General features: G+C 54.4%; 1 protein-coding gene and 1 long non-coding RNA gene across 2 annotated transcripts; both read right to left on the bottom strand.

The window, feature by feature from the left end:
- Positions 1-687: 687 nt before the first annotated feature.
- On the bottom strand, positions 688-1,886 carry LOC142604904 (uncharacterized). The gene is made up of 3 exons (XR_012838752.1): positions 1,839-1,886; positions 1,495-1,545; positions 688-800 (listed from the first exon to the last, which is right to left on the bottom strand). It is a non-coding gene; the product is annotated as an uncharacterized LOC142604904 (long non-coding RNA).
- A 1,648-nt stretch (positions 1,887-3,534) lies between these two features.
- On the bottom strand, positions 3,535-20,217 carry ADAMTS8 (ADAM metallopeptidase with thrombospondin type 1 motif 8). Its single transcript, XM_075774541.1, has 9 exons — positions 19,057-20,217; positions 11,259-11,498; positions 10,883-11,015; positions 10,214-10,381; positions 9,762-10,060; positions 9,048-9,231; positions 8,535-8,707; positions 8,271-8,446; positions 3,535-6,508 (listed from the first exon to the last, which is right to left on the bottom strand). The coding sequence occupies exons 1-9, from the start codon at positions 19,681-19,683 to the stop codon at positions 5,776-5,778; spliced, it is 2,733 nt and encodes a 910-aa protein (XP_075630656.1). The 5' UTR covers positions 19,684-20,217; the 3' UTR covers positions 3,535-5,775.

The raw sequence follows: 20,217 nt of genomic DNA, 5'->3' as shown, positions 1-20,217 counted from the left end.
GAGGGGTATCAAACACCGGTGGGAAAAGGAGGAGAAAGCTTTACAAAGGGTGACTCGTAGCCTCCACCTTCACCTTCGGAATGGGATGCGAGCTGCCGGAGCTGGGGGGGACGCTTAGCAGAGCGGTCCCGCATCGCTCTCGGGGCTCGCTGCCAACAAGGAAGGGGGTCCCGTCTGCGGCACGATGGATGCGGCTGGAGGCTTGTGCCGTCCCCCGAACGCCCTCCTTGTCTGTCGAAACAGAAATCGTAGTGTCCCATCCTCCCAGAAGACACCCAGCTACGTCTCCCATCCGTCACGGGGGGTCTGGCCCCTCACTTTAATCCTGGAATCTTTCCCCTCCTGGCTCGCTGACCCCATTCAAGCAACCAGAACATGCAATTCCTGGCTGGAAGCTGGTTTACCCTCTTTCTGCAGCCTGTGGGATATGTTTTCCTTCGCTTCCGTGGCTCTTGGAGCAGATCCCGCGCTGCTCCGAGCCCGCTTGCCTGCTCCTGGCAGCGTGCATCCATTAGCACCGAAAGCAAAGGACACCTTCCCTGCACAGCCTTCCTCTCCCCTCCCTGACCTCGGCACTTCCAGAGGGAAAAATCTCTTTGCTCCCACCCTCGGGGACTCACTCCCTACTCCTTAGTGTAGCACCGGTGTGCAGGAGCCGTCTCTTCTCCATCCTCCTGCCTGTTGTGATCTCCGGGACTCGATTAATTTGGTTTAGCTCAATCCTGCTGACTTCTCTCTTTGGCAACCCCCTGATTTTCTCCTGGCACCGGGAGGGTTTGGTGTTTGCGTCCTCTTCAGACCTGGGGGGGTTGAAGCATCCTGGTCGGCGGGAGAGGAGGCTGAAGCGGGAGGTTTGAGAGAGGAATCTGTTTTCTGAGATGCTCTGGATTGCAACAGCCCCTCGGAAATGCCATCGCCCAGGAGCTCTGGGAACCAAACCGCTTGGTTGGGCGACCGAGGACGAATTTAACAGCTATCCATATGGAGAAAGAGAGATCTAGAGGAGCAGAGGGGTGGTAAGATGGGGATGGATGAGCTGAGCAGAGGGTAAGGGCAGAAAAGGGACGTTACGGTCCTAGGACATGTCAGGGAGGATGTTTCCGGCAGGAGTAAGGAAGGATTCGTGGCTGGAGCACCAGGTGCTGGTGTGACCTTGGTGGGACACTGTGGTCATTTCTGTCCGGGGACAATAATTTCAGATTTATGCAGTCTCCAGCAGTAGCAGGAGGGTATTTTATGAGCTGATCCTACAGAGCTCGGCTTGTCAAATTTAGCAAAATGAGGCTGAAAGAGGATACAACTCCTGTCTACCAACACATGGGAGGGGAGAAACAAACCAAGGAGAGAGAAAAGCTGTTTAAACTAAAGCACGGTGTTAGCACAAGGGCAAGGAGGAGCAAACATCCAGGAATAACTCGGGTTGGAGATCAGGCAAGCCCACGCCTTGGAGGGAAGAGGTTTGGGAGCGAAGGAGCAAACCTGTTCAACACGTACCTGGTGATGCTTATGCATGGGGGAGCAGCCTGTGGCATCCTCTAGAAGTGCCTTATAAGAGGAAATACGCTGATAAAAACCTAATTATCCTTGATTGAGGAGCAGCACTATTTGCAGCACGGGGTGGGGGGGTCCAGCCATGGGTTCACCCCTAATAATTTCCCCCTGATGGGACCACAGAAATGCATCTCTCTGCCCGCTGGTCCCCGTTGTTTCTGGGGTACCATCATGGATACAGTGACAGAGAAGCTCCTGTAAGGTTTATTTTCTTATCCCGCTATTCTTTTTTAAAAGTTAAATTGTGATGGTTGTGCTGCTGTGATTAAGTAGGGACTTTTTCCTACCCGTTAATATCCCAAAGCCTTTGGCATCGTTTGAAATTCCAATTATTCAACTCAAACCCAGCAATAGCAATGAAATGACAAAAAAAAAAAAAAAAAAGAAAAAGAAAAGGTGGGGGAAAAAGCCGGGGCAGGCTGTCGCCTTAATGAGCCGAAACCCAGGACCCGGCTGTCCGGGCGCCAAGGGAAGTCATCTAAAATGAATGTCACACCTGGTTATAAATAGGGTGGCATGCGTGGCTGCGCCCATTAACGTAGCGACACGTCCCACAACCACGCGTTAACCCTTTCCCTTGCCCTCCCAGGGGGCTAAATATAGGCAGCTTCTGCCTGGCAGCAGCAGCATCATTTTCTAGCCCCGTCGGTGGATGGAAATCACCAAAATACAGAAAATAAACCGCAGCCGTTCTTCAGCATCGGGCTGTGCTTTCACGTAGCAGCAGAGCCTGTATGACCCAAGCAAAAATATCCACATTACCTGGTAATGAGCCCATGCTTATTGCAATGATACAGCTCCAAAATCTGCGTTGCCATCTCCCAAATTTCAGCCATCCCGTGTTTCGGAGGACAACGCCGCACCTAGAGAGACAGCACCGAGTTCCTACTATCTCTGGTTATTATATAGTTAAGTGAAGGAGCCAGCATCCCCTCTGTTTTAGCCCTGTTTAGGCCGTATGTCCTCCTAATAACCAGCAGAATTATCTATATGTATGCACATATAGAGAGGAGGTAGGTGCTCATGAGCAGTCTGCGAAACAGAGGCGATTCAAAATTTCTGGGGAACAGTTTTTGCTCCCTGGGTTTTGTCTACTCTGTCATGTAATGTTTTGCTTTAGCATCTTAAAATGGAATTAACCATTTATTTATAGCTGAATGAGCTATGGAAAAGGGAGATTTAAAGTATTGTTCTTGGGATGGAGATTAAAAAAAAAATAATATATATATCCTGAGAAAAGTGCACATAGAGACAAATGCAAAAAGATAAGAGGCGGGAAATCCTTTATTGAAGGGGTAAAGGCAAAGTCACAGACTGTTTTCAAAGTTAAAACCAAATACAAACAAAAAAGCTGAAAACTGGAACATTATATTTTTTCCCCCTTTAAAATGAAAGTCCAAAGCTTAATTTGGGTTGGGTTTGTTATGCTTACACAGCTGGGCTGGCAATCGCACCCTGATTTGGGGCACCAGGGAGACACCAGTCATGTACCAAAGTGGTTAAACGATGAGCAGAGACGTCCCCTCTCCGACCCCGCTCCAGGTTTCGGGGAGGGGATGTGGGAGCAGCATGTTAAAACACAGTCCTTTTTTTTTATTTATTTATTCCCCCCCCCCCCCCCCCCCCCCCCCCCCCCCCCCCCCCCCCCCCCCCTTTCCAGACAGCTACTGTACAAAACCAAAACAGAAATTTATAATAAATACCTAACACAAGAGGCTCAGTACATTGCTACAATCCTTCACTGAAGGGAAACATATATATACATATATATATCCTAATATATAACCTCTTTGACTTAAATCAGCATAAAGGCTACGTGTTTCTATGGGAAGGCTAGGGCAGGAATCCCACTTAACATCACCCAGACCCCTCACCTCAAACCGAGCATCGCTGCCTGCGATCCCCCCGTTCCCATCCTCCTCCTTGCTGGAAAAGCAGCAGGATTTGCCCGCGGCAGGGAGTTTTTTTGCATCTAGGAAGCTCCGGCCAAGCGACCGCGCAGTGAGTTATAAAAGAAAAAAAAAAAAACCCAACCCAAAACTGGAAGAGACCCTTGGCATGCACCACTCCTGTGTGATAAATTTTCCTTGGCACCGTCTCAGGCTGAAATTTCTGACCCATCCTAAACGCTGGTTACAACGCTGGAGAGGAAACACACGCTGGCCTTTGAGTTAAAACCCTCACAAACTCAAAGGGAAAAAAGAAAATAACCCTGCAAGGCTACATGACTTTAGCATCCAGCTATTTGTTAGAGCGAGAGAGGGTTTAAATTCCTGGAGATTAATTAGCAGATGCAGAACATTGCCCGAAGGTAGGTCTGAACCGACAGCCCCAACAGCTCTGCATCCAAACTCTGCAGCTGGCCTTTTTTTTTTTTTTTTTTTTTTCCCCTCCCCTTAAAAAGAAGAAAAGAAAAGGGAAAAAAAAAAAACCAAAAGGAGCCAAGCCCTCGGTGCCCTCAGTCCTTGGCTGTAGCCCCCTTGGTTTTGGTAGGAATCGCCTACGGGAGATAAAAAGCTGAATATCTCAGGTTTTCAAATAAATGGTAGGGTTTCTGGCATGGCTTTGGGGGAGCGGGTCACACAACAGCCCCATCCCGAACCTGCCTGGCCGGCCAGAAAAGGGTCTCGCGGGAGCTTAGCTTGGGCAAAAGGGACAAGAAAAAGGATTCGCTCCACATTTGTAAATGGGGAAGCTCAGACGTTGCAAATTCGAGCCCTGCTCCTCCAGCCCTTCTCCCCTTCCTATGAGAAAAAAGCTGTTCCCACTGGAAATCCAACATTTTGCTACCAAAAGGGCAGCCAGGGCAGGGTACGGGCATCCGCAGCGGCGAGGGGCATCGATAGAGGAGCCCAAAGACACCGAATCGCCCGTCCAGCTCCGGCAAAACCTTCCCAAATTCCATCGCCGCTCCCCAGGCACCGGCTGCTGCCAGCACACGGACGGCGATCGCTTCCAAAGGGGAAACGTTCGGGGACTGAGCAGCCATCTGCGCCGGGGCCAGACAGCAGTTGGGCGGAGGAGAGGGGGCCTGGCTGTTCCCCGCCGGGAAGGAAGAGCTCCAGCCTTACCAGGCTCGGTTTTAAACCCAGAATTGCTTAAGCAAGGCTGGAGCCCGGCACCAGATCCGAGCATCTTCATGTATCCCGGGAAAGCAGAGGTGAAGAGCGGCACCGATCGCACCGGCTCGGCATCTGCAGATCCTGGGCTCGTCCCTGCTGTGAGCCGGGTTAGGGAATTATCTCTGAAATTTATGCAGAGCTGAGAAAATAAGCACGCAGGGGACCAAAAGCAAAGGATGGGAGAGGAAGGGCTGGCACACCCACGCGTCCGCTCCAGAGGGGGGGACGGGGTATCGCAATAGGCATTTCACAGTCAAAGCACTGCAGAAATAGTAATTAATTAATCCTCACAGCGGCCCTGCAAGTCAGATCAGGTGTAATTAAGCCTCGGTTTTATAGCTGGGGACATCAAGGCGTGGGGTTGCAGCTCTAGGAATAACTCTGGGGATGCTGGGGGTGTTTGGAGGCAGGGGTTTGTCACCTCGTAGGTTATAAATCTGGCAGAAACCACCGTGACCACCTCGCCTGTCCTCCTGCCTAACGCGTGCCAGGATCTTTCCCTTGGCTCGTTCCCGCTCCCGGCCGAACGAGCGAGTTATCTCCCAAGCTAAACCCACAGCCGATAAAACGCTCCTCGTGCTCAAGGACACCCACGCCACTGCAGGGAGGGGACGGGAACCGGATCCAAGCCTTTTGCAAAGGGATCTTGATTTTATCCCGGCCTGGATCGGCAGAGCCGCCCACCCTGGACCTCCTCGACCTGCAGCTGGGACGGGGCGATGGCAAAGCCAGGCTCTGCTTTTTTTCCAGCCGAATCTCCTTTCCCAGCAACAAAACCCCAGCAAACCTCACAAATGGAGCCTGCAACTATGTTTAACGACAGCTTTTTGGAAACACCCTACACATAAGCTTATTTTTCCCCTTAAATTACAATTTGCCTGTGAGCAACCAGCCAGAAAGAAAGGAAAAAAAAAAAAAAAACCAAGAAAGGAAAAGAAGTGATTCCTCCCCGCTTTGCCGCCGTTATTCCCCCCTCTGAGGTAGACGTCGATCGGGTGGGGATGAACCGCTGGAGAGTGGTTATTTGTCTGGCGAGCAAGCCCATGGCATCCTCGCCGTCCTACCCGGTGCATCGCCGCCGCCGAGCCTGTCCCGGTGCGGCTCAACACTTCCGCAGCACGCAGGTGGCGGTGGCCGGCGGCGGCCCCGGCGAGCTGCATTTCTCCGGGGCGGTGATTTTACCGGTGTAATCGATGCAAGAGGCGTTGCGTGTCCGCACGCCCTCGCCGCAAGTTTGGGAGCAGGGGGACCAGGGACCCAGGCGCCAGAGCGGGCAGGGGATGTCTCCGCAGGGCTTGATGTCCTCAGGTCTGAGGGCTCTGTCGCAGGTGGAGGAGGTTTGACCCTCCACGTCCCGGCAATCCACCGTCCGCCTCTGCCAGCCGGAGCCGCACGTCTTGGAGCACTCGGACCAGTCGCCCAGGACCCACTGGGAGGTCAACATCGGTCGGATGACGTTGGCCGACTTCTTCTCTTTGCCTTTCTGCTTGCTGAAAGGGATGTCCTTGGGGATGAAGAAGGTGTACTTGACTTTTGGTGGGAAGATCTCGCTGGCAATGGTCAGCAGCTGGACGGTCAGGGGCTCCGGGAGCTGTCGGAAGCTCTGCAGCCTCTCCAGGGTCGTCATGGAGCCGCTGTATTTCAGGATGGTCCCCTTAATGAGGATGTCCTGCTCCATGGCCGAGATGGCAAAGTCTCCGTTCAGTAGGTACTTGCCCTCCAGGGTCCTCAGGGCCAGGTAATTCCCATCGTGACGGACCCCGCGGTGGCTGCGCTGTTTGATGTCGATGTTGGTAGCTCCGGCGGGGATGGTGACGATGTCGTTGTAGCCATATCTGCAACGGGGCAAAGGGACACGGTTATTTTCCCCGGACTTATTAAGAGGAGACCCATGCAGGGGACTCATGCAGCACTTGGCAAGTGGGATCGTGACTCTGAAGCCATTCCTCTGTAACCCAGAGCGCTCAGGAGCTGGAAATATTGCAGTCGTGTCAGATGTGTGCTCAGCTGGAAGATTTTGCTGAATTACATGCAAAAATGAGCGATGCAATCAAATAAACAGCCCCACGGTTACCAGCCTTGGTGGGAAATTCCCCTTACTCGCTTTCCTTTGAAATGGGTGAAGTGTTTGGGACTAAAAACCTGGCTCTGCCCAGTGATGCTGTCACTGGTGATGATGAAGGATAGCACCAGCTATAGATAGATACAGATACAGAACAGCAGAATAGGAGAGAGTCGGGGCACTGCTGGTGGTGTACACCCAGAGGATACGTACGTTGGCCAGATGTTGCTGCTAAAACCACGTCAGCTAACAGTTAACCCAATAGACATCTCATTGTAGATGACTTGATATCAACTCAAAAGCCTTTCCTAGGAGACAGCAAGTGCTACGGCAGCAAAACCATCCCTACCCACAGGCGGGCATCTCTGCCCCCTGGGCTCATCTTCGGAAGGGTTTCGCAGCCACCACCATGATGCAGAAGAGCTCCCGTTGGAGGCCACGGAGCACATTCCCATGCCGGGGGAGGATTTCCCTGCAAAAGCAGCCAGAGCCCATCCCCGGAGCACCACGGCTCCCGGGACAGCACCGGGAAGGCTTCGGTACTCGAGCCCTCGGCACCCTGTGCTACGGTAATTACTTGCCGCTATAATAAATGCCACCCTGGCGTGAATCATGCCGTGGGGGCGGCAGGATCGTTTTCCATGTATCCCCACAGTTGATGCTGCGGTCAGTAATTAGGTTTAGAGTATTTTGGAACAAAGCCTTTGGGTCAAACTCTGCTCTCAGTCACCCTGGCCTCCCTAAACCTGATCTTAATGGGATCTGTTCTTGGCTGTAGCTACCACGCTAATCTTTCTTTAGTCAACCACAAACAATTCATAGGAGAGTGGAAGCCCCATTTCAGCCGGCTCCCTGGAAGGAAACCATTTAGGAAATCTAATTTGACTGCGTGAGTCACCTCACCACATGGAATTAGACACGTCGGGCTTTTGTTACGATCTTTTCAACAAAAGCCTTAAATTCGGCTCTTTGGCAAAGCAACGAAAATCTTGGGCAAGGGAAGCGGCTGCTTGGATGCCCGTGTCCCAGGACTTAAATTCACCCCTAAGCCCGGGGAAGAGTTATTGAACTATTTATATCCCGCATCAGCCCTTGAAATATCTGTTGGGGAGAGATGCATATTGTAAACTCCTCAGGGCAGCGGATTTATTTGCAGTGGCATACTGGTGTCAGCACCAACTATTATTTTAAGATATTAGCTCTGCTTGGCTTGCATAACGGCATCCCAAAATAAACTTAACGTAAGCCCCAGAGTTTGGGGAGGAGACCAGGCTCTTGCAAGCCCACCCGGCTGAGGGTGTTTGCGCGGCTGCAAACCCCGGTTAATGGCACGGAGGGGAAACGAGGTCTGCAGTTAGGTGCGATGCTTCGGGTGCAGAAAGCAAACCGGCTTTACGTGACCTAGGAGGAGTCCTAATATTCCTAACCTAGATTTTTGCAATTAAAAAAAAAAAAAAAAAAAGGAGAGTGAGAGGGGAATCTGTTTTTTCTCCCCTCGGCCCATCTCTGCAGACACCTTCGCGCCAGCGCCTTACTTGGATCGGTTGAGCGAGCCGGATATTTTCCTGCAAGTGGAGCCATTGCCGCCGCACACCCCGCACTTGTCCAGCTTCTTGGATGACCCGACTACGTGATCGCAGCCGGCCTTGATGCACTGCCCGTGGACGCAGATGGAGAGGGTCTCCGGTCCGCACAGCGTCCCATCGATCACCTTGGAAATGGGGGAGGCAGAGGAGCAATTAGGGCATTCGATCTGAAATGGGGTAAGGAAAGGCGATTATCATCACCGGATATCTTACTTTGGCCTCAAAGACTTTAAATTCACTCCTCCCCCTGGCTCGGCAAAAGAGCTTGCATCGGTCTCGGGGTGACACTCCCGCGTACTTGGGAACCCACTCCAGGCGATTCCCTTCCAGATCCGTAAAGTTGTAGCTGTTATACTTCTCGCACTGCTGCTCCCGAAAGCTTTTTCCTGAAAGGAAAGGCGAAACGTGACCCAAAACCTGCATGAATTCGGCAAGAACCATCGTCCTCGGCCATCGCGGAGATGCAGGAGCGAGCTGAGGATAGCGAGCGTGCAAGCAGAGGAGGGATGGCACACACCTCCCACCCAGCCGGAGGGAATCACAACCCCCTGCAGAAAGCTATTGCCCGCCTCACCACCCCCCCCCAAAAAAAACCCCCATATTCAAGGGAGAGTGGAGCAATCCCTGGCGATGGGTCCTGGAGAAACAGGGGCGGGAGGTGCACATGCGCTTGGGAATGGCATCCTTTTGCTGTGCGGATGGGTGGCTTTGCAAAGCTGGGCTTACCGTCCGGCGGGCACTCGTCGGTGCAGCAGGACTGGTACTTGGCGCGCTGGCCCTCGCAGTATCTGCCGCCGTGCTGGGGCTTGGGGCTGTCGCAGTGGCGGTAGGAGAACTGCACGCCGCCGCCGCACGTCCGGGAGCAGGAGCCCCAGGGGCTCCACGGGCCCCAGCCGCCGTCCACCGCCGGCTGCAAGAAGCCACGAGAAGTTGCTAGGTCCATCCCCGAGCCCATCCATCCCCGGCTGCTCGCTCCCAGGGCGAGCAAAGGTCTGAAGCAGAGCCAAAATCTTCCCCCCAGCCAGGGCCCTGATCCAGCAAAGCACTTAAGCACATACTTCGCATGGAGTTATTACTGACTTCCACCAGTCTGTTCGTGTGCTTAAAGTTAAGCTTGGGTTTAAGTACTTCGCTGACTGACTCAGAAATTGCCGCTAATTCTCCCGGCAGGGCAAAAAGCAATGATTTGATTGCAGAACTGCGGCTGCTTGCTCTGGTTCAGACCAGCCTGAGCCTCGGCGAAAGGCACGACAGGGTTTATCTATGAGCTGGGCTTGCCAGTAATAAAGATTAACAAAAAGTGCTGTTGAAGGGGAGATATCCAGAAAATAAATCAGGCAAATCCAAAGCTAGTTCAGGAGAAGGCAGAACCGGGGTCAGAGGTTTGGGAATCCCAAAGGGTCGAGCCCCAGCCCATCGGTCCCCAATCCCCCCCATTACCTGGGGCTTCAGGGTGTCCTGCGGCACGCAGCGTCCGTCCCAGCACAGCCCGCCGGCTTTGCAAGGGGTGCCGTCGGCCCACGGCAAGCTGCCGTTCTTGGTGTGGCAAAGTGGCTCCCCGCTGCCGGTCCTGCACCAGAGTTGAGCGCAGATGTCCTCCTCCGTGGTGTTGGGGCAGTGCTGGAAGTCCTTTCCGAAGATCTGCTGGCATTGCTGGTCCAGGCTGTACAGGGCTCCTCGGCCGGGCAGCTCGGCGGGCAGGGAGAGGGGGTCTGCCGGGGCATCGAGCAAGCAGTCGCCTGGGCGAGGCAGAGATGCATCAAGGCTTGGCACCATGGGTTACACCAAGCAGGGCACCCCAAACCTGACTCGAACCCCTTTCATCCCTCCAGGCACTGTGAAGAGCCTGAGCAATTAAGGAAAAGGTTGTCTTGAATGATGAGGCTCCTTACCGTGCCCTCCGTCCAGGAACTCGGTGAGGTACATGGCGCTGCAAGGAGACCAGGGCTGGGTCTTGTTCAAGTGGATGAAGAGAGGGGCCATCATATGGTGCTTGCCGAGGGGCCCAAAGAGCCGCTCGCAGGTCTTGGAGTCATCGTGGGGCATGCTGAGCACGTGGCCTGGGGAGCAGAGAGCATCGGTGAGCCGCAGCCTCCCAGCCCCTGCTCTGCTGCAGACAATGCGTGGGCAGCCGGGAGCGTCTATAAATTATCCAGCCGTTCCTATTGCTGCAAAAGCTGTTTGCTTCGATAAATCGGAAGCGGTAAACAAAACGGTGCGTGCTTGCTCTGTCTCAAAGGTACAGCCTGCTGTACGCAGGGCAAAGCAGCCCAAATTAGTCAGCGCATCTCTAGAAGGAGCAAACCAAAGGGGAGAAGTGCTTGGTCCCACGCCTCACATCAGGCAAACGCACCAAGTTACAGCAACCCAGGGACTTCTAAGCGCATTTGCTGGTGCAAACCAGCTTCTGCCAGTGCCAGAACCTCCCCAGTGCTGCCCAAAGCTTGGTGGGGTGGTACCCGGCCGGGAGATGCTGGCGCTGGGCTGCATCCCCTCCCAGCACTGGGACTGGCCATGCCGGGCTGGAAAAGCAGAACCCCGCTCGGGAAGGGATGGATTACCAAGTTCATGAGCCAGGGTGTAGGCTGCCTGCAGACCCTCGTCCTCAATCACCGAGCAGCTTTTGTTGCGGTCGCACATGGTGCCAATGTCCGCCACTCCCAGAGTGTCGCAGCTTTGGTGTCCGCAGAAGTCCTGTTTGCGAGCAGAGCCGAGGAGGGTGAGGTGGGGTGAAGGGGTCCCGTGTCCGGCAGCCCCAAAATTTCTGGGCAGAGCTGGGCAACCCACTGGTGCTCTGCACCTCAAATACAACCACCCCCCCAGTTGCTTTGCTGCAAGCTGCATCCTTTGCATGCTGGGGGGATCCCTCCTCTCCCTCCAGACACACCTCAACCCCTTTCCTCTCCCCCCAAAGCATCCCCAAGGGACCCTTCAGACCTGTCTCGTCAGCAGGATGGCAGTGTCATAGTGCTCCGGGTGCCGGTCGCTCGGGGGATTGAACCTTTGCTGCCAGCTACAGAAGTTGCGCAGCGTGAGCCCGCCGTTGTCGGACACCTCCGGCCCCGCCGCCTCCTCGTCCACCACCAGCACCTTCACCACCACCAGGTTGATGGAGTTTTTCAGGCTGGGGTGCTTGTAGATGCGAGCCGCCATGGACATCAGGGTCAGGACGTGGTTCTGCGGGGAGAGAGAGAGAGACGGGCAGGCAAAGCCTGGGTGAAACTTTTGCTGCAGGGCTCTTTTGGATTTTGGTTAGGAAAGGAGAAATCAACCTCATTTATGAAGCCTACCACATCCAGACCGGCTCAGGCAGCCACCTGAGTTGATGGATTAAGTGCTGCCTTCTGCATACGTGATGCTTTACACCTTGTGATGGCAGAAAGGACGGGCAGGACAAGCTCACCCCTGCAACCCTTTCTCCAGCCAGCGTGTCTCACCTGCCATGAACCCTTTGCACCCAGAGCTCTTCGGGAAAACCTCACGCGTCCCTGCGAGTGCTCTTGCATATTCCCAAAGCATTAACCCTGCCCTCGCTGCCCAGGGGCAGGAACCGCCTCACGCACAACTTCCCGTGGGTGCAAAACCACCCTCGCACAGCTGTAAAAGTCCTGCCCGTGCTGGTCGGCAGGGTTTGCACCCGACACCTTCGGCGACAAACCGGGGCCAAAGCATTTTGACGGCCAAGTCTTCGTCCAGCAGCATCCCCTGCTCGGGTGACTGGGAGAACCAGAGATTACTTAATATGTCAAACGCGCCAGCGATGTTTAGGCTGATGTAAACATCATATCAGAGCATCGAAATTCCTCTTCTGCTTGGCACCCGTTCACGGCCCCGGAGTCAGGAGAAAAAAATGCGGCTATTACACAATATAGTATTGGGAAAGAGAAAGTGGCTTCTCTCCTCCCCAGACGAATTACACCCCACGGTCTCGCTTCAGCACTATCTAATTAACTGGAAGGACTTGGTGGAAGCCCTTTCCGACGGCTGAATTTCACCCAAAATCCACGTATCCTGAATGGAGCTGGCTCTGCGCACTCATCCATCACAACGCTGCTGGGACAATGATATGCACAAAATGCCATTTTCTTAACAAACCAGGGAGATGTTTAGGAAGATATCCCCCTCCCCTAACAGCAACAGCATATTTGCTGCAGCGAGAGCCGCTCACCCAGGGCCATTGTGGCTATTTTAAATTATTCTGCCACATTTTATCCCATCACTGGCAGCTCCATGTAAACAGATGTCTCGCTTCAGCAAGACATATCCCAAGTCCTCCCCAGCTCATTATCCGAGGGCAGGCCCCGGCAAAGATGATGGGAGTGCTGAATAGACTGGTTTATTTAGACTGGCCAGATCTCCGCGACATGACTCACATCCCAGCCTGAAGCAACAAATGTCACAGAGAAGTCACCGCCGAGGCAAGAAACCCAGGCGAGATCCCTGGGAGCAGTTGCTCCAGGGGATCGGCGGAATTGTTTACCCCATGGGGAAAGTCCATTGGGAACTTTCCTAAATATATCACAAAGCCTTCCTGAAATTACACGCAAGAAGACCTAGAAGGATGCTCTACGCTGGAGCTACGCATCATGGGATCATCCATCATTTCCAAGGCAGAAAATCCTGCCCCATTCTTTTCTAACCTGTTACAGGTTTCTCTCCAACCTGGTAGTTGTTACCTGAGAGCTCTCGGTCCCTACTGCAAATCCCCCGGGACACCGACCCTTGCACCCTCAGGGTTACATCCAGCCTTTCAGCAGCAGGAACGGAGGGACTCGGAAAACATCCATCCGCCTTCCTTTCATTTGGAAAGCGAAGATGGAAAGTGAACCGAACAAACAGCTATTTAGTGCAGATTAAAAGGTCAAATTCACTTGTTCCACCATCTGGTGTCTATTTATACCCATCCCCGGACCGTGCGGGAGTTCGTTGGGTTTTGGATGGACCCCGACTGCTCCGGGGAGAGCGGCAATCCACCTGCACCACCTTGGCTTGGCCGAGAGTTTGGAGCTGGGGCCAAAAGCAAATTACAGGATCCCCAGGGCTCAGGAGAGGCTGACTGAGTGCTTTTGGCCAACAACCGGCTGCGGTTGTTGAATTCCACTCGTCCCATCCTCCCCGTGCCTTTGCAAACAGGCTCTGGCTTGATGAGCCACCCAGAAAGGAATGCCACCTTCTCCAGGATTTCCTTCCCGGCATGGAGGCTGAGGATGTGGGTATCGGGATCCAGATGTGGAACAGCCACAGGGTTGGGTTTGGGGTGCAAACGGACTGGTTTCTGCCTCCTCGCAAGACACCGCAGCATGGCGGGCGCAAGGCACTTCCCTGCCATTTCCAACCAGCATCCCGGGACATCTTGGCAGGATTTCTGTCCAACTGGTAAATACACCTGGAAAATCAGCCCCTTACCTGCTCTGGGGGGGAGAGGACACCAGCCCAAGCCCAAGAGGATCGCAGGAGCATCCCTCCTCTGATTTTACAGCCAGGCATGAGCATCACAGCTGAGCCACCCCACTGCAGAGACAGCGCAGGGGTTTCTACTGCCCGGTGATGCTCCCCAAAACCTCCTACCTCTTTTTTCCCCGGCTGCAATCCTTGGCTCCCTCTGGTCTCCAGAAGATTGAATTCCACCCATTTCCCACCAAAAACAAGGGGGGGGGGGGTGCCTTTTGTCCAACACACCTGGATTACAGCAGCTCCGGTATCCCTCCAGCCACAGCATCACTGCTTCTGGGAGAGCCCTGAGCCGGGCACGCACAGGTACCACCTGCATCGCCCGACACGAGACTGCCAGCACCAAACAGCATGTGCAGAGGGATAGCGATGGGAAAAATAAATATAAATCAGAGCGTGGGGAACTGAAGCGGTTGCTTTTAACCTGGTAACGTTGAAGGATTTCGCTTTCTGATACAGGCTCCTGCAAAATCTCTGCTTGCATTCTCCTTCATGGGAACCACTCAGAAGCTGAAGTCTGCAGAGATCCCCAAATGGTTGTTTCAGGGTTTTTTAAAAAATTATTATTATTTTGGGGGGGAAGAAACTGCTCTTACACCAACACTAACTATTATTGTGGTATGCACATAATGATCTAATATTGCCAGACCCACCCAGTGCAGAAGGATGGCGGGGAGCGCCGTGCAACACCCCAACACGACTCAACCAGACCTGGGGCTGTAGGTTTGTTTGTTTGTTCATAGGCTTGTTGGGTTGGGGATTTTTTTCTTCCCCTCCCTCCTATTTCCCTAGAAGTCAGCATTTCTGTAGGGGGGAAAAAAAAAAAAAAAAAAAAAAAAAAAGAAACACTGAGACTTCTGGAGTGCAGACAGATGGAAGGAAGAAAACACGGGGTCAGATGCGAGGGCTGCCCAGCTTTTAAAAAACAACTGGTAAAAACATATCCCAGCCCGCCTCTCTCCCCCAAAACAACACCTGTGTGCTGCCCCCCCCGGCTCGGATACCCGCAGTGGCTGGTGGCCGCCCTGCCAGCCTCCTCCCGCGGTTTGAAGCCTGGGCCGAGAATTTCCTTGCAAAAAAAACGTGAGTGGCAGCCAAGGGAAATGGGGGGCAAGCCGGAGGCGAGGGGGACACCTTGCCAGCCTGCCGGTGTGCCTAGCTGCCCTCCTGCCTTCCCAGCTCTCTGCCCCATCCCTTTTCTGTTTGACATATGATTTTTTCCCCCCCTTCTCTTTCCCTCTTTGGTGGATATTTGGGGCTGACCCGCAAAAAGAAGCAATCAGTCCTTTTCAGGGCAGGGGAAACTGAGGCACACGCAGGAACTGCCACCACCTCTTTGCAGGCACGGATCACCATGAAGCAAAACTCGGTCCCCAGAGCATCCCGGGGCAGGAGTGCTGCGGTTTGCAATTGCTCCCGGGTTGCTTCGGTGGGAGCTGGCTGCCTTCACGCTGCGCCTTTCATACCGAAGCCCTTGATAATCGGCGGTCACCGCGCCAGCGGCGGGGCTGAAACGCGGCAGCTGTTTAACATTACGGGGCGACACGAGGAAGCGAGTGCATCGGCCAGGGGAATATTTAGGGAGGCTGCCCAGTCCTCCGACCCCTTGCACCAAAGCGGATGGAGGCTCGGAGTCACACCCGGGGAACAAATCCCAGAGGAAAAGCACCAGCAATGCTGGCGGATGGCAGCATCAGCACAGGTCCCTCTTTGCTTTGCTAAGATCCCCTTTAATCCCAGCCCGGCTGCCTTTGGGATGGGCTCAGGAGGGGTCGGCTCCTTTTGTGAAGGGATTAAGCAAACTCACCCGCTCAAGCTGCAAAATATCCTAAAGCGAGCCTAGGAGCAGGACACGAGGGGACTTGAGGCTCAAGGTGGCTTTGGCTCTACCTCCAAGGTCCCTTTGACGGTCGATCCCAGTGTCGGAGAGCTGGCAGCGGGACTCCAGCAGCGCCCCGTGCCTCACACTCCAGCACCCGTCTGGTCTTAGAGGGAAGGGATTGCAACCGCACTCCTAAAAGCTCATAAATCTGCCTGGAAAAACCACAGAAGTCAGGCGAAGAATCCCAGCTCGATCAGACCGATCTGATTTTGCCACGGTCCTTGGTCATTACCAGCTCTTGGAGTCAGGGATCACAGATTCCTCGCTTGCAAGAGGGAAAGAAAAGAGGATCGTAGCCATCGTGTTTGCAGAGCAAAGCTTGGAAACGCATCTCATCTGCACCCGAGAGACCGGAGAAATCCCACCACAGGAATCCGATTCTGCTGCCAACTGGCCGGGGATGCTGCGGACGGTTTTTGTAACCGCCTGTTGCTTTAGGTGTCTCGGCGAACATCTCCCGAGACTTGCAGAGCATCTCCGCAAGTGCAGCCTGCGCTGCAGGTGCTCAGCTCCGCACATCAGAGGGATTAGCCCCTGCGCTGTCTCCTGCCTCAGTTTCCCATACTCAAACCCCTCACTTAATTCTGTTAGTGATGCTCACCATCCTTTTTTTCTTTTCTTTTTTTTTTTTTAAAAAAAAAAGTCCTCTGCAGGAAAAATGCAAAGGATAACTTCTGTGTCCAGCCTGGGGCCTCACACCCATCCCTATATAAGGGGGCTCTTCCTAATCACTGCAGGTCTCATCCTGCCAAGTCCTCCACGACCTGCTGGCTCCTCACAGGTGTTATTGCTCAGCACTGTCCTGCTGCTAATGCCCCCCTTCCCCAAATACCCCATCTCCTGCAATCATGAAGCCAGAAGAATGATTAAACCCCCAAATTTCAGGTCTGGTTCTGCCCTCACCTCACTATTTCCTCCTGGTTTATGTGAGTGTTGATGGAGGTGGAATTAAGCTCTTCTTATCTAAATTAGGTTAACAGCTGAGCTATAATCACTCAGATTGATGAGGAAGAAATATTAATAGCATTTTCCTAATAACATCATGACATTGATTATAACTTGCAACGCTTGAACACATCTTATGGTGACTATCGTCTCCTTGAGCTGTTACAGCTTATGCAAGAAAATAACTGGGAATACAAACAATGCTTGTGACCTTTAATAAATATTTGGTAATTAAAGTGTGGTTACGGGAAGAAAAGTCACTATATAAATATGGTTTCTTCTGACTCAACATTTCTGCTCCCTGGGCATCCCTAAGATCTCACCAGCACGAGCAAGCCATCACTCTTTTTTGGCCCACAAAATGTAGGTATTTAGGGAAGAAGTGAGATGGCTATTTGGTCTCCTGAGTTAGCAGCAACCTTAGTGCTTCTCCCTGCATTTTTGTTGCTGAGAACAAAAGACACAGAAACACAGCAGGTGGCTTTTATTTTTACTGCTACACAAGAGCTGGTTGAAGTTTTCTCCCAAATACTTCAATGTGCTATTGCTCTGGGGTCTTTAAAGGCTTCCTTCCCATCAAGAAATACGCTGAGAGGTGACACAAAGATATTGCTCTTGGGGACAAAGGAGGAGATGATGGTAAAATGAGAGCCAAGCAAACTGGAAAATCCCTGATAACTGAAGTAGGGAGCCGTCACGTACCTACCAGGCAGCATCCCCTACCCCCAGGGCTGTACCAGCGATATCAGGGCACACTACCAGCATTTCAGCCCCTTGGCTGCGTATACGTGCAGCTCAGCAGCCTTCCGAGGGCTGCCATGGCACAGATTTACCCAGAAAGCTGTTGCTTTTTCCCCAGCTCAGGCTGGGCATTGTCAGGATTTCCCCCCCCCCCCAAATCTATCACCTTATTTGTAGCAGGAGGCAGACCCTTGGGTGTTGCTTTAAAACCATGGGGTGCCCACCTGGCTGCATAAGATGCAATAAACTATTTTTCCTGTCCTCTTGGGGAAGCTTCACATTACTGGAGAGTCATTTCCACCACCATTTACATGTCTGTTGCTTAAAAACTCGGGTTACTCCATTGTAATCTGTGGTTTTGAGTGCTGTGAGCTCTGGGGGGGGGGTGTGTGTGTGTCTCCAAGTGCAGCATCCATCGCTCCTTGACCCTCTGCTATCTGTCCCTGCCAGCCCAGCTTGGTGGCATGCAAGCAAAACCAAGCAAGGGGCGAAACCTGAGTGATGCTGAACAGCTGAAATCAGCTGGAGTTCCAAGGTTTGGCATTTCTCAAGGTCCAGCTGGGCTGGAATTAAACCACTGCTTTATTAGGAGCGGAGAAGCTGGATGAAGCCCCCCGAGGGAAGGACAAAGCAGGCAGAAATGGCAAAGCCAGGCTGCCAAAGAGCAACCCCTGGTTTCAGCTGCCCGACTGCTCCCTGCTGAGCTCCAGCTTCAAGGACTCCTCTAACAGCCCCGTACCCAACCAACCCACAGCGGAGGACGGGCGACTTCAGTGCCCGGTTATCCCTTGCAAAGCCCCGACTGCGTTTCAGACCATCCAAACCCGAATTCGGACCTGAGGACTCAAACAACCCATCACTGCAGGGAGCATGGCGGTGGGGAGCTGGCTTTGCAAGAGACATGAAAAATAACCCAGTGCTGATGAAAACAACTGTTCAACAGCCCTGGAGATGGATGTGGGGGGCCAAGGGGCCAGGATCTCTGCTCCCGGGGTCTCCACGAAGCCTGGCCACAGGCAGGGTCTCTGCAGCCAGAGCATGTTGAACGAGGAGGAGAGTTTCTGGTGGTGGTGGCTGGGAGAAAGGGTTGTTCATGCATCTGCTCGGCTGCTAACAGGTGGCTCAGGAGCGGGACTGCGCATTACTCAGCCCCTGGTTTATTTACTATCTGGCCCGAGCTCCTATCCGGAAGGGAGTTAAGCCCATCGCTTCGCAGCACAGCTCTTTCGCTGTAGCAGGAAAGGCATTAACCCTCTCTGTCCCTCATTTATGGGGACACCAGACTGATGGGACATCACGGTGTCCAGCCTGGGCAAATACAGGCACCCCAGGATGGATGCTGGGGCTGAGAAAGGGTCCCCAAACACTGACTGAACCCCATAGATCAACCCTGCAGCCTTTGCCCCAGAGATTTATGGCTCCTGCACAGCAAGGAAAGGTGGGGACAGAGCCAAGGTCCCCTACTCTGTCGCCAGCTCTCCACTTTCTCACCCAAGGTGGTCCTGGCGTCCCGGGGCTGCTTGTCCCTTGTGGGGGAGGCGGGGGGGGTTGGTCGGTAGCCGGCAGCCCAGGGGCGGCGGCAGAGCCAGCGGGCTGGGGGAGCGGGGGTTGGGGACGGAGAAGCAGCGGGGACGGAGGGATGCAGAGACAGGGGGGGGATGGAGGGATGAAGGGGATGGAGGGGCAGTGGGGACGGAGGAAACCACCGGCCCTTACCTCCACGTCCTCCCCGTAGAAGCGCACCATGGAGGCATCAGCCACCAGCAGCGTCTCCACGTACCGCGCCTGCGAGACGAAGCGCTTGGCCCGGCGGAGCGGCTCCCCGGGGCCGGCGGCGGCAGCGGGGTGAGCGCCCGGCGGGGCGGCGCGGCGCTGGAGGCGGTGTAGGCGTCTCCAGGGCGGGCCGGGCCAGGGATGCCCGAGCGGCTGCAGCTCGTAAGCCGCCCCGTCGAGGAGGAAAGCGGCGCGGAGCCCTCCTCCTCCTCCTCCTCCTCCGCAGCGGCTGAGCACGGCGGGGGCATCGGGGCTTCCCTCGACGGTTCCCGCATAGAAGCAACCCCGACGCGGCGGGATCCGTCCCGGTGGTCTCCGACCCCCCAAGCGCTGGAGGCGAAAGCGGGGGGCCAAGAAAGCGGCGTCGGGCCGGAGACGGAGAACGAAGGCGCGGCCGAATGCGGCCAAGCGCAGGGCCAGCTGCCCCGGCGGTGCGGGCAGGCGGGCGGGCAGCAGCGGCTGCTGTTGCTGTTGCGTCTCCCACGGAGGCGGCGGTAGCGCCCACGCGTGGCACAGCAGCAGCAGCAGGTGGAGCGGAGCCCGGCCCCCCAGCAGCGCCCGCCGCCCCATCGCCCGGCCCTGCCGCCCCGCCGGGCTCTCGGCAGCTCCCCCGCAGCCTCCGCGCCGGCTGCGGAGCCCGCTGTATTTATACTTTCTCCCCCCGGCTTTGACATAAGAGGTTTATTTTTGATCTCTCGCTGTTCCCCACTCCCCTCCCCTGCCAGCCAGAGCCTGGGGGAGGAGGAGAAGTGAAAGAGAAAAAAAAAAAAAAAGAAAAAAAAAAGAAGCGGAGAAGAAAAAAAAAAAAGCACGAAAGAAAAAAAAAAACCAAAAAACCAACAACCCACTTTTGGATGCGATTTGAGGCCAATCAGGCGCCGGGAGCCCCGCCTGCCTCCAAGTGTCAACTCCAGCCTGTTACTCTCCCAGCATTAACCCCTTCAGCCCAGCCTCTGCCCTCCCGCCGGGGCCTGATCCTGCCCGGGCGGGCAGCAGAGGGACTCGGGGAGGTGGTCCTGCCCCAAGGGCTGGGGGCTTGCACCCAGTTTCCACCTCCCACGCACCCTTCTCCACCACGGGAGGAATTACCCCAGGGGGCTGATT

This window comes from Balearica regulorum, chromosome 23, assembly GCF_011004875.1.
Source record: "Balearica regulorum gibbericeps isolate bBalReg1 chromosome 23, bBalReg1.pri, whole genome shotgun sequence".
In the NCBI taxonomy this organism is placed as follows: domain Eukaryota; kingdom Metazoa; phylum Chordata; class Aves; order Gruiformes; family Gruidae; genus Balearica; species Balearica regulorum.
This window is presented reverse-complemented; position numbering and strand designations above follow the sequence as displayed.

Excerpts from the sequence above, each read along its gene's own strand:
- ADAMTS8 (XM_075774541.1), bottom strand. The coding sequence starts at position 19,683 with ATGGGGCGGCGGGCGCTGCTGGGGGGCCGGGCTCCGCTCCACCTGCTG. Across the intron at positions 9,232-9,761 it reads AGGACACCCTGAAGCCCCAG|CCGGCGGTGGACGGCGGCTG; the intron begins GTAATGGGGGGG and ends GGCTTCTTGCAG. Across the intron at positions 6,509-8,270 it reads GGCTCGCTCAACCGATCCAA|ATATGGCTACAACGACATCG; the intron begins GTAAGGCGCTGG and ends GCCCCGTTGCAG.